The sequence below is a fragment of the Heteronotia binoei genome, chromosome 10 (genome assembly GCF_032191835.1).
Source record: "Heteronotia binoei isolate CCM8104 ecotype False Entrance Well chromosome 10, APGP_CSIRO_Hbin_v1, whole genome shotgun sequence".
Classification (NCBI taxonomy): Eukaryota; Metazoa; Chordata; class Lepidosauria; order Squamata; family Gekkonidae; genus Heteronotia; species Heteronotia binoei.
The window spans coordinates 81,293,291-81,307,420 of NC_083232.1; the positions used below are offsets into that span (position 1 = coordinate 81,293,291).

Here is a 14,130-nt window from a genome sequence, read left to right on the forward strand (position 1 = left end):
CCACCCCCAACCAGTTCTGGGATCACACTGGTGTAGATATTTGTGGGAAATGCCTTCCTTTGTCTTACTCACCAATCATTTACTAAGTAAAGTGTTTAAAAAGTATCTTCCATGTCCCATTTTCACCATGATATGGAAGTAGCCAACAATTCAGAATGACTCAAAAAGTCATCATGTCAATCATCATGAAAGCAAAGCCCATGCAATTAAACTTGTACAAAAGTTAAAAGCAAAAACCCCCAGACAACCTCCCCCCAAGTTTTAGAACATAAATGAATAAAAATGGAGAAGAGAATTAGTGCCATCATTGCAACATCCACAGTATCAAACACCCAACCCACACAATGAAAAACCCATCTGTCAAACAGGGGAGAGAATCACACCACTGTCAACAAAAACATACGGCTTACAAGCTATAGGTCTGGGTGACTCTAAATGTAAAGTTTGCACAAAGCAAGTGAGAAATGTACAGGAAGTTGTCTAATCCTGTTTGGAGAGAACAACACGGTTCTGATCTGTATGGTAAGAAGTTGTCTATAGCTGTTTCTTTTTATATGCACATATTGCAGCCAACGGAGAGCGCCATGGCGCAGAGTGTTAAAGCTGCAGTACTGCAGTCCTAAGCTCTGCTCACGACCTGAGTTCAATCTCCAGTGGAAGCTGGGTTTTCAGGTAGCCGGCTCGAGGTTGACTCAGCCTTCCATCCTTCCGAGGTTGGTAAAATGAGTACCCAGCTTGCTGGGGGGAAAGCGTAGATGACTGGGGAAGGCAATGGCAAACCACTCCGTAAAAAGTCTGCCGTGAAAACGTGAAAGCAACGTCACTCCAGAGTCGGAAATGACTGGTGCTTGCACAGGGGACTACCTTTACTGCAGCCAACAAAGTTAAAGAAAATTATAATCAGTAGCAGCCTAGCGCACAGCACTGAGATTCTTGTCACACAAACACACAAAACAAGAACCTTCCGGAACTTTAACTGGCACCTTGCTCAAGATGAATCTGCTGTGTGATGTATTATCAAAATTAGAATTCAGTCACTGGGAAGATGCAAAGGATGCCCTTCAGGTTATTCTATACCTGGGGGGAAATGTTGCAACAGTATTTTTCACCTGAATCACCTATTTTCACCGGCATATTTGCAGAAACGATTAAGGACTGCAACATAGTGCAGAATGCTGATGAAGTTTGCTGGTATTACTTTTTCATCAGTGAGGTAATTATTGTATTTCACTCTGAATGTAAAACCATCCCCATAAAAATGTGGTTATACATTAAAGTTTTTTGGGGGGTTTATTTTTGTACATAACTGTAATTTGCATGTGAATTTCAGGTGGCTCCCTCTTTTGTGGTGAGCACACATGACGGGAAACTAGTCTCCCTTTCCGGTAAAATGGTGCTGCTAGGTAGAAAGCAGAAGCAGGAAGAGATGGGCCAAAATGGACACACCTCATTAAAAAGGTGCTTCAAGTTGAGACGGGTAGATGGGGCCTGAGATTTTACAATTCTTTATAGCCCTCTCTACTATGCTGCTCCTGTTAGTCCATGTGAGCCTGCAGCAACCAGAATCGGGCATGCTCTCATTCCAGATGAATGGGTGGCTTGTGAACGGTCTTCTGCCATACTACTAGACTACCAATCAATACTCCCTCTAAGTCTTGTGAACAAAGATTCTACTTTGTGAGCTACTGACATTAAAGTTGTGAGCCACTGCATAAATTAGTCTGTTCTGGAGCCATTTTTCCTGAGCTAAGACAAAAATGTGTGAGGTGGAGGCTAAAAAACTGTGAGCTAGCTCACACTAACCCAGCTTTTTTTCTTTAATTCAATCAAACTTATTGAATGAGTAAATACCAAAATGTACATAACTTTCTTTGTATACCAGACATTGGCAAATATAAGAACAAAGCACAAAATACATTTCCAAAATCTCTAAAAGAAAATGAATATCAATTCTGGTGACTATATAAATAGTGTTGGGTGCACTCATAAAAATACGAAGAGAAAAACAAACACAACTTAAAAAAAAGAAGAAGGGAGGGAGGGAGGGAGGGTGGAAGAAGGAAGGAAGGAAGGAAGGAAGGAAGGAAGGAAGGAAGGAAGGAAGGAAGGAAGGAAGGAAGGAAGGAAGGGGTTAAGGAGAGAGGGGACACTAACTCAGCTAAGAGGGAACACTGCTACCAAGAAAAAGTCACCATCCAGAAGCAGCTTAAGTGCATGTTGAGCCCTTCACAAAGCAACTGATTCATTTAAAAATGACAAAGTCAAAAAAATGGTTGTTTGCCATTACCTTTGATAGCAGCTAAATATCCCCGGAGTTCTTTCTGGAGCCTAGAACCTTCCGCCTGAAACAGAACACAGAAGCAAAATCATATCAAGCATATAACCCAGTAGAACAAGCATAATGTCAATCAGATAACAGAATTCCTTTCCTGTCATCTTCTTCAGAACCAAGTCTGAGTCCAATAGAACCTTTAAGACCAACAAAGTTTAAAGCTGGGTACAGAGCTTTCGTGTGCAGGCCCACTTCTTCAGAAGAAGTTCTGAAAAAGATCAGAAGAAGTGGGCCTGCACACGAAAGCTCTATAGCCAGAATCAAACTTTGTTGGTTTTAAAAGTGCCCCCTGGACTCAAACTTTGTTCAAATTGCTTCAGACCAACACAGCTACCCACCTGAATGTGTCATCATATATAACTGCATCATCTTATATAATTATGTATGCATGAAGTGTTTATCTTCAGTTCTTTTTTTAAGAGCATGATGATGTGTTATTGCTAGCAATAAATACCATTTCAGAAGATATTCGCTGAGTGAAACAAACGTGTGGCTTCTATCTACAATGAACAGAAACAATTATATACTATTCACACATGACCAATCTTTTACACAAATCCATATTTACATACAGAGAAACAGGGTGCATATATACCGTAATGGTCAATAAAAGGTACATGGCCTACACAGAGAGGTGGTGCTAGCCCCCAAGTGGTGGCTGGAGATCTCCTGGGATTACAACTGATTTCCAGGCAACGAATCACTTCTCCTGGAGGATATGTCCACTTCGGAAGGTGGACTCTATGGTATTATACCCCATTGAAGTCCCTCCCTCCCCAAACCCTGTCCTCCTCAGACTCCACCCCCAAAATCTCTATGTATTTCCCAGCTCAGAGCTGGCATGGCAACCCTACCTTCACAGCTGCTTTAATTGGGTGGGAAGTTTTAAAGCATGTCTATGCATGCATGTCTAGATTGTAAGCACCATGGAAATCACCTATATAATTTTTCAGTTCAATGTAACACCAAACACATATGGAGCTACCATATACAGTTCCACATAGCTCAATATTGTCTACTTTAAATGCTTTTAATGCAAAGCATGTGCTATACCACTGAGCAACAGCCGCTCCCCGGAGGACAAGAACAGGTGATGATCTCTAAACTGCAAGCTACACAGCCATGCAACCAAACCTTTAAATAGAATGTCTGTCTGCCTGTCTACCATCCATCCATCCATCTCTCCCTCCCTCCCTCATCTTCTTTGTCATCAGGCCATATTGCTTTGAAAACAAAAAACAATGAGGAAAAGTAACAGAAAAAAGAAAAGTCTTAATCTTCCTCTGATAGTCCACTTAGTCCAGCACTAGATTGAGATTGGTGCAAAGAAGTCCAAAGTAGATTCAAACTTGTGTCTAAAAGACTGAGTGAGCTGAAATGAATTAGCATCAAAGTAAATCCACTGACAGCCAACTAGAGCCTTTCCACGGAAGCACCCAACCCTTTCTTTATACACTGAAGAAAAGCTTGTTGTGTAAATAGTGGGAGTTTATGACACCATCCATTTCTTTAGTTTACGGGAACTTCATCCGCATGGATAGTCAGTAGGGGGGGAAGTAGTGGGAGTACTGAACTAAGCAACCAAGGTTTGAATTCCCTCCCTGCCGTGGGATCTCACTGGGTCATCTCAGGCCAGTCACTATTTTTCAGCCCAACCTATATCACAGGGCTGTTGTTGTGAGGATAAAATGGAGAAGGAGAGGTCAGTACTGGGGAAGAAACGCAAGGTATAAATAAATAAAAATAAATTGAATTTGTACTCCTCTACTATAGGGATGCCCAAAGTTTCTTCAGAAAAGCTAGTCTTCAAAGATGTAGTGTAGATTCTCTACAGCTGTTAGGACTGGATGAACTTCAGGTCTCTTATCAGACCTACTATTTCCATGATTCTAATGGGCCAACCCATAATCTTGCTGTAGAACTTTCACAGAGGGTTCAAGTCTACCTCCTGAATGGAGTATGAAGAGTTGGAAATTCAAGCAGCAAACTAAGAAGCACATGGGAGACCAACACACTTAGTGCAAACAGAAGAGGAAGAAGTATAAATACAATATGGCCCCTGATGGACTGAGTTGACTGCAGCCATTAAGCATTCCAGATGCCTGTATCAAAACAGGTCCTACAAAGAAAATGTCCTCAAGGAGACATTTCAGTTCAGGATGTTCTTCTTCAGGTTATGCAGCATATTTCGTGTAACAACAAAAGATCTGCACTGTCATTATTGGATAACCTTTAAATGATACCTTTGAAACTTCTGTAAATGTTCAAGGTATCAACTTAAAGTCAGGTCTTGCCTGAGGATTTTACCCATGATACTGAAATACAAATTTAACTTAGGGAAAAAAATTGCTGGAAAAAATTTCTGCTGAGAGATACTTGTCTGTACACAATGAGGAATACTGAAAACCACATATTTACATAGTGGTGCATTACAATGAAATCAATGGGCCTTAGGGTCAAGTATGTCACTGAGAGCCAAACAGCTTGCTTTAGATGAACGAGCTCAGTGAAACTGAGTTTTTTTTAACAACAGACCTCCATTCCATACCATAGAATTTTTCAAATGATGCTCTGGAGAATGCTAGAGTTCCTTTCAAGGTTATCAGGATTTCTAAAGGGAGATCATGAATAGAGGACACAATTGCTCTCCTACCAGTACAGATCTTCCACAGAAACGTGAAGCTTTACAGGCAATCTGGGCACATTTTAAAGCCCCAAGAAAGCTCAAAATGCATGGATAAGGCCAGGGCTTTTTTTTAGCAGGAACGCACAGAAATGCAGTTCCAGCTGGCTTGGTGTCAGGGGGCGTGGTCTACTATGCAAATGAGCTCTTGTTGGACTTTTTATACAAAAAAGCTCCGTGTGAAACAATGGTGATTTCAGGGGGTGCAGCCTAGTATGCAAATGAGTTCCTGCTGCATTTTTTCTACCAAAAAAAGCCTTGAATAGGGCTCATATGAACCAGCTATGCATTTGCAAACATACCCTGAATTGTTGGTGTTTTTTTTTTAAAGCAATTATTTTCCTTTTTCCTTCTGTTCTCAGTTCTTTGGTTTCAACTCCATGCTTTGTAAACTATGAAATTTTCTGATCATAAAACAGAATTTGCAATTAGATAACCATTGTATGGCATGAAATATAAAAAGGTCAGGTTTCGTTCTCAATATCTAAGGGACCATCCCTCCTCATACACCCCTTGGACAGCCTTGTGTTTGGCTGGCTACCATCTCCTGCTTGTCCCTGGCTCGAAGGATCACGAGAAGTACATGCACATATCACCATGCCAAAGTCTTTCTTTTTTGTATTTGTGTGTGAGTATGCGTGCATGGAAGTAATGGCAACTTCTGGTGACCCCTGCTGGGGCATGGAAGACATTCAGACGGATTCCTCGCTAGCAGTTGCTCCGCCCCTGGGCTTCTGCTTTCCCTTGCTCAGGTGATTAATTCACCATCTGTTCCTGCACGGGCACATTTTGACCCATGGCTCCCTCCAATTTCCCTTGCAGCTTCCAGATCTCTAAAAAAAAAAAAAAAAAAGGCAGGAAGCTATGAGAGAAATTGGAGGCAGCTGTGGATCAAAATGCACCCATGCAGCAACTGGTGGGGAATGGATCACTTGAACCTAGGACAGCAGAAGCCTGGGGGTGGAGCAACTACTAGTGAGGAATCAATATCAGAGAAGTGGCTTGATACAGCCTGCCTCTGCCTCTTGTTCATAGTCATTCAAGGAGGTCTCCCATCCAAGTACTTGACACAGTCAGCCCTGCTTAGCTTCCAAGATCTGAGCTATCCAGGTCAGGGTTACCCATGCCAAAGTCTTGAGCCTTGACATAGGCAAAAACCTACCACATAGAGCTGGATTCCTAAGGGGCTGAGCTATGACATTTCAAATACTCATGTTCTGTTTCCTCATCATGCCATCTGGCCACTCAAGCTATTGACTGACATCTTTAAGAGGCCCTTGGGTTCTTATTGGTCCAGCAAGTTACAACACAGGTGCTAATTCCCTTTCTAAAGACTGCAAGGCTAAGAGCCAGATCTTTACTTGGCCTGAAGCAACACAGTTCTGTCAGCATTAATGGAAATAATCTGAACCAACTGTGGACCTGACCAAACAATTCGGAGCACGTTGCTTCCCATACAAACTGTTATTTTCCCACCATGTGGTGGCAGGAACAATAGGAACTCTCAGTTGCTCTCCCACAAAGCAGTATAGTCTGGAGAAAATGATTGAAGTTACAGTTGTACTTTCCACACATCTACAGAACAGAAAACAGAATCACCCCCTCTACAGAAGCCAGAATAGTCTTCTCTATCCCATACTGGCAGTGCATTCCTAAACAGAATTGCCACCTTCTAAAACCCATGACTTAGGTATGTAACTCTGCCTAAGGTTGCACTGAGGACCATCTTTATGCTGGTCAACCACTGGTCAGTTGGGCATACAGTCCATTCACTCCCAGCAGAGGTCTTTCTATATCTATTAAGTGGTCATTCCTCTCCAACAACTCCAGTATGCAGGAAACAAGTTACTGAACATTGTTGGAGTAAGAGGAGAGCCAGTTTGGTTTAGAGGTTAAGTGCACAGACTCTTATCTGGGAGAACCGGGTTTGATTCCCCATTCCTCCACTTGCACCTGCTGGAATGGCCTTGGGTCAGCCATAGCTTTCATAGGAGTTGTCTTTGAAAGGGCAGCTGCTGTAAGAGCTCTCTCAGCCCTACCTACTTCACAGGATGTCGGTTGTGGGGGGCGGGGAAGGTAAAGGAGATTGTGACCAGTGTTCCCTCTAAGCTGAGTTAGCGTGAGCTAGCTCACAGATTTTTAGCCTCCAACGCACACATTTTTGTCTTAGCTCAGGAAGGATGATCCCAGAGCACAATAATTTATGCAGCAGCTCACAACTTTAATGCCAGTAGCTCACAAAGTAGAATTTTTGCTCACAAGACTCTGCAGCTTAGAGGGAACACTGACTGTGACCACTCTGAAACTCTGAGATTCAGAATATAGGGCGGGATATGAATTCAATATAATCTTCTTCTTCCTAGATGAAGAAGGACCCCAATTTGAAATGAATACCTGAATGAGGGCTACACTAAGTCCTATGGACTATTCTGCACATTGTTCAGTGTACACAGAGTAATCAGGATTGCACTCTTGGTGTCTAGCCACTTCAGATGCAATAGTATCAAGAACCAGAATGGATGCAAGGAAAATTTACACAGAATATGAATATTCTATTAAAAGAACGATTGCTTTATCAACAGCATCAAAGACTGATTTGGCAACAAGGGTATTATCTCTGATTTCATAACATTAGCAGGGAATATGAAAAATCAGACCCTTTGCAAAAACTAACCTCAGGCAAAACTCCTTCTATCTAGCTTTAAAAACAACTGAGCCCATCCGTTTTTATAGGCTGAAAAATATATTAATCTATTCCGAGAGAGCTAATGGGGTGTGACAGCTGAACTGAACGAGAACTGGGGTAGCCTAGGTTCAAATCTCCATTCAGCCATGAAGTTCACTGGGTAATTTTAGGACATCATTTTCTTTCATCCTATTCCATGATAGGTGCATATTGCAGTGAACTACTTAGAGGAAGGCCAGGATAAAAGCATATTAAAAGGATAAAAGTATATTACATAGCACCCCCACACAGCATGAGCCTCTTTTATGGAGTTAAATTAATCAAATCAAAAGAGTTTTCTTATTTGTAAATTTAATTAGACATGATGCAAGCCTCATTTAACTATATGCTATCACAGGAGTGGCCAAACTGTGGCTCAGGATCTACATGTGGCTCTTTCAAACATATTGTGTGGCTCTTGAAGCCCCCACTGCCCCATCAGCCAGCTTGGAGAATGCATTTAAAGTTGCTTTCTTTCCGTGTCTACCTCCCTCCCCATCTTCCTTCCCTCCCTCCCTCCCTTTCCTCCAACATCTGACATTCATGTCTTGTGGGTCTCAAACATCTGATGTTTATTTTGTGTGGCTCTTGCATTAAGCAAGTTTGGCCTCCCTTGCGTTGTCATAATTTAGGAATGCATTGATTATATATCATAAATTTGTTGTTCTAAAAGCCCAATGCAAGTAAATTCTGGCTCTATTTTTGTATCTAAATGCTGCTTCTATTTGTTAACAGAGCTCCTGAACTATGGCTAAGTTAAGAAGCAGTTGCAGTAAAGGAGTGACACATTCGGGAATGAGTCATCTCTAAAATTTAAATGCCAGTTTCATTGACTAAAGGGGCAGAATATTTTCAGAGAGATGCAAAGGCTATGAAATAAGATGGAGAACTTCTAGAGAAGGAAGGACATCAGTGTAGTTCTGCCACTTACTTATCTAAAAAGCAATAAAGGATGCATGTTATCTCTCTTAAATGATCTGCAGCTGATTTTAGAAGAGCCAGACTTTTGCTGGGGAAACTGAATAGCTCTATAGTTTATTCCAGTTTTATATGCCACCCTTAATTTCAGCTTCAGTTATTGCCTTCAGTGTTATTTTAAAATAATCAGATAATCACTTAAAAGATTACAGAAATAAGAATTAGTGATTCACAGCTGCCTCCACTGCAGGAATTATATTTATAAGTTACTTTTCTGAGTCATATGGTTAATGGGATTGTTTCAGAGTAAGACAGATTAGAATTTGCTGCACAACTTCAGAGAAAAACAAGTGCTCTAATGTGTACTAGGACTCCCTGCATTCCATTCATTTCAGTGTAGGGCGCACTTCCACACATGTGTTGCTGGAGAGGGAGATTTTTGCTTTCAATTTATGAATAGACCATGACAATTAGTTTTTGTTATTTTCTCATCTGAGATCTAGATATGAACTGTCAACTTCTGTTGAATGGCAATATTTACAACTGTAACATTGTTGGTATCTAAATATGACCTGCAGCACTAACGTTTCAAAATCTACACTGAACCAATGCGGAAAGTAAAACCTACACTATTTGTTTACAAATATTTTATGTTGATCAATAAACATAATATGCAAAGTCTCATAAATGAATTGAATAAGCAGTTTGGAATATGACTAGAGCAGGAATGAATTGCTGCATTGTGCCAAAGCAATGGGACAGAGTCTTAAATTTTATACCTTTTTTAAATGTGAATCTTAACCTGTGACTTATTCAGCAAAAAAAGTTTATACACGATACCACAGCACCTTTTTAGTAAAGGACTCAGTAAATGACTCAGCAAAGGAGCTCCATATCCACAATGCCATCATTTTTTTTTTGTTTTTTGGGGGTTTTCATATATTCTGTAGGGTTTTCCACACATCTCCCACTTGATCAGGTATATGCAGGGCTTTTTTGGTAGAAAAAGCCTAGAAGGAACTCATTTGCATATCAGGTCACACCCCTTGACATCACCATTATTTCACACAGGGTTTTTTTGTTAAAAAGCCCAGCAAGAACTTGTCTGCATATTAGGCCACACCCCCTGACACCAAGCCAGCCAGAACTGCGTTGCTGTGCGTTCCTGCTCAAAAAAAGCCCCGGGTATATGGACGATTCATTCTCAGTTTCTAACTATAGCTTACAAGATCGATCCAAGTGGGTAGCTGTGTTGGTCTGAATAACAGTGGGAGAAATGAAGCCATATCATAGAGTTCCCAGAGTGTCAGCTGACACCTAGTTGAGACTTCAATACATCACACAATGTCATGCCCACCTTCTGCCCTGCTCCCAATGTCCTTGTAGGTACCAGCTGATGGGGCCTGGCATCCCTATAAATTGAGAGACTGGTTGTACAAAAGGATGTTTTCCCACGGAGAGCCAGTTTGGTGTAGTGGTTAAGTGTGCGGACTCTTATCTGGGAGAACCGGGTTTGATTCCCCACTCCTCCACTTGCACCTGCTAGCATGGCCTTGGGTCAGCCATAGCTCTGGCAGAGGTTGTCCTTGAAAGGGCAGCTGCTGTGAGAGCCCTCTCCAGCCCCACCCACCTCACAGGGTGTCTGCTGTGGGGGAGGAAGGTAAAGGAGATTGTGAGTTGCTCTGAGACTCTTCGGAGTGGAGGGCGGGATATAAATCCAATATCTTCTTCTTCTTCACTGTTGCATCTTCATTGATTTTTCCAGATGAAAAATGTAAGCAACTCTAAAACCGCTACTGCATTTCCTTAGAAACATCCTCTTATAACTGGCATAATGAGGGGACTGAGATTTTTTTAAAAAAAAAAAAACACACACACACACAACTACATATAATTGATTGTAGGAAGCAGCCCCAAGAAATATTCTCTCAAAGGCACATGCTTGAAAATGACTCAAAGGAGACTGCACAAAAAAATCTGTCAAGGATCAGAACTGACTTACAATTCCTTTGTCAATCAATATTCACAGAACTGCATATGTGATCATTAAATCCACAACTAAAAAAAAAATACCTCTTGCCTCTTGAAGTTTTGAACATATTCTTCAAACTGTTCATCTTTAGTTTCATCAGCTTTTCCTAGCTTCTGAAGCACCTGCAGTGAAAAAGGAGAAAAGGGTTACCCTTGAGCAGAATTATGTGCCATCTCAGAGGAACAATATCACAGCTTTCACTCCCTCCATTCAGCGCCTTGCTGCCATAGTTCATTATCCTCTACCTGTGGAATGCACCACAATGAAAAACGGACCTCTAAGGCACACCCGTGACACTTTGGTTTGAAAATCAACACCTCCAAAGCCTCGAGGCCCAGGGCCATTTTATGTGCTTGTGTGGGCGGCTGAAATCCGCAAGGATCCTATCCTGCTTTTATGAGGTGATAGATCTTCCTGTCAAAGAACAGTCCCAAAGTCTGCAGTTCAGCAAAGATATCAGATGCCACAATGAACCTCTGCGAGGGCCTGGCTCGCCACGAATATAGCGTTCAAAACATAACTTCATTAAGGCTTGTCTTGTCCATTTTATGGTTCATTATACAAGACAGCAATAAACATGATCCTAATTTGGTGTGAACTGTAACATACTGTAATGGAGAAGTACTGAAATCTTTGACATCTAATGAGGCATGAAATCATTATCTAGAGACACAGTTTGGACAGTAGTAATAATACCCTTTTCTCTCTCTCTTGTGTTTTGGTCTGTTTACGTTAAGAGAAGAGGAGGGAGAGGAGGAGAGAGAAAGAACATAAGTAGCAGAACAAAAGGGAGAAGAAAGACTGGGACATACTGCTCAAGATCAAAAGTAGTCCATACTACAAGTTAGGGTTCAAGGATGATCCTGGGTCTCCCAAGCTTAGGCCACACACCCCCCCTGATGTAGCCAATCCTCCAAGAGCTTACAAGGCTCTTTTTTGTAAGCTCTTGGAGGATTGGCTACTTCAGGGGTGTGTGACCTAATATGCAAAGGAGCTGCTGCTAGAATTCCTGCTCCCAACACTGAATATAGATGTAAACAAATAAGTGACCTGTACAAATCCCTGGAAACTGTTCAACCTTTTATAGTAGCAGTGGGTGCTATTTTAGAAAGATGTATTTCTATAATCACAAATCTAGTCTAGTCTGTCTGTCTGTCTATCTTTCTACCTATCTGTCTCTTTAAAACACTCACATGCACACACAAACTGACTCCTTGTTATCCTAAAAATGTATTCTCATTATTGGGTTGAACACATGTATTCTACTGCACGCCCCAAATTCTTGCCTGATCTCTGGTCCCACAGAACATGAAGAAAACATACCTTTGTAAAGTGTAACGACATTATGAGGAACATGACAGCCTCTTGCTAATGTGATTGTAAGGGGTGGGGTGGGGGGGAAGTCTAGCTATTCAGCATTCAGTTTTCACATTTCTTTATAACATTTTCCACCAGTACTGATTACAGCAAGCTGCTGTATGCAAGCAGCAGCAGCAAATGAAATGGAAATCTGCAGGACTTTCTTTGTAGAAAAAGCCCAGTGGGAACTCATTTGCATATTAGGCCTCACCCCGATTTCACCGTTGTTTTTCACACAGGGCTTTTTTCTATTTAAAAAGCCCATCAGGGACTCATTTGCATATTAGGCCACACCCCTTGGTACCAAGCCAACCGCAACTGTGTTCCTGCTCAAAAAAAAAGAAAGCCCTGGAAATATGAGAATGAGAATGGTAACTATATGTTTTGTAGTACAAAATATTAAGGGGAAGAGAAAAAGAGGAGACACAGGGCTATCACTAGAGTCGCCACCTCCGGTTGGAAAATACCTCAAGGTTTGGGGGGGTGGAGTCTGAGGAGGGTGAGGTTTGAGGAGTGGAGGGACTTCAATGGGGTATGATGCCATAGCGTTCACCTTCCAAAGCAGCCATTTTGTCCAAGTAAACTGATTGCCTAGAGATCAGTTGTAATAGTGGGAGATCTCCAGCCCCCACTTGGTGGTTGGCAACCCTAGCTATTGCTCTGGGCCACAGTCATATGGAAAAGGGACTTTGTCTACTGCTCTCACAGCCAGCCATATGCCTGCTTTGGCAGGCTATTTCAATTGTGCAAAAGAGGGAAAGTTAAATTTCTCTCTGTGCTTCCCCTTCCAATACATTCTACACAAAGAATGTGCTCTCGAGGCTCAAACAGTCCAGATCAGATTGCATGTCTCTAACTGTCTATAAAAATACAAATTAAAAGCCTGTGCAGTCTCAGTTTGTCTTGGTAAATAAAAAAAAAAAACCGCTATGAGACACCATAAATTTTAAACAACAAAACAATGTAATGTAGAGGTCAGTGGTGTCCTAACAAAGCTTGCACATAGAACTTCAAATAGACAAGAGCATGTAGCAAAAAAACATTCACAGAAGACAGTTCAAAAACAGTCTTTCCAAGAAGTAACAATATTCCAGTATTTAGTTTGTGGAATTAAAAGAAGCCCTTCCAAAGACATTTGTTCTAGATATCAGTTTGGAGGTTTATTTATCACTGGAACCCAATCTTTACAATGCATTCACAGGAGACCGACAAGGTTCAGAACATATCTGTTAGATTCCCAGGTTCTCCTCAATTTGTCTTGGGGCTATGGAAGTAAAAATAATGGGTTTCACTATACTATACTATACTATACTATGCTATGCTATGCTATGCTCTGCTCTGCTCTGCTCTGCTATTACCATTCTATAAAAGCAGGGTGTATGTGTGGTCTTTTTTCTTCTTTAAAATACTAACAATAAAACAGGGAGCCTGGTTTTAAATGGTTAAACTGTATGAAGGTTAAAGAGTTAAATCCCACCCTCCCTCTATTTTCCCTGTATGGACCTGAGGCAAACTGAGGCTAAGCCTCCAATTTGAACCATCTTAAGTCCTTTGGCTCTTCAATTTGGTACATTTGAGAAGGACTGAAACTCTCTCCAGTCTAAGATGCAGATGAAGAAAGAGAATGCTTAAGAGACCGGGGGAAAGATACTTGCATCAGGGAAAACAGATTAGAAAAGAGAAATAGTGTGGCATGAGAGAAAGAATCTTGAACAGCCGTAGGGAAAAACAATAACAGATAAATATATAACCCTGGAGAGAAAAGGCAGTGGTAGATCATACAGATAAAACCCAAAGTAGGGGGAGGGGAACTAAAGTTGACCACACACAGGGAGTGTGAGTCCAAAACACTGAGGGGAATAAAGAAGGACCTAATGGCCAAACAGGCATCACAATCAACATAATGAACAATATGGTCCTCCGTATCTGTCCATGTTCCGTGCACCTGTCATCTGTCTCTTCCATTACAGTCAAAGGTTATTTAGATTCCCTTCAGGCCGACCAAGAGCGGCAGGAGTCGGCGCATGCCATGCCTTCATTAACGAGTCTGCTTAATGAACAGCAGCTGTTCAGATCTCAAT

At 41.5% G+C, this 14,130-nt stretch overlaps 2 protein-coding genes across 4 annotated transcripts in view; both read right to left on the bottom strand.

Annotated features, from left to right (window-relative positions):
• Positions 1-14,130, bottom strand: part of LOC132577940 (probetacellulin-like) — a 572,782-nt gene that overhangs the window by 378,234 nt on the left and 180,418 nt on the right. The gene's annotated exons all lie outside the window — the stretch shown is intronic.
• Positions 1-14,130, bottom strand: part of AMPH (amphiphysin) — a 139,389-nt gene that overhangs the window by 66,014 nt on the left and 59,245 nt on the right. For all 3 annotated transcript variants that reach the window (XM_060247650.1, XM_060247651.1, XM_060247652.1), the window contains exons 2-3: positions 10,732-10,812; positions 2,288-2,342 (exon numbers count right to left, since the gene is read on the bottom strand). In XM_060247650.1, coding sequence (XP_060103633.1) covers positions 2,288-2,342; positions 10,732-10,812 — 136 coding nt within the window. The remainder of the gene's footprint in view (positions 1-2,287; positions 2,343-10,731; positions 10,813-14,130) is intronic.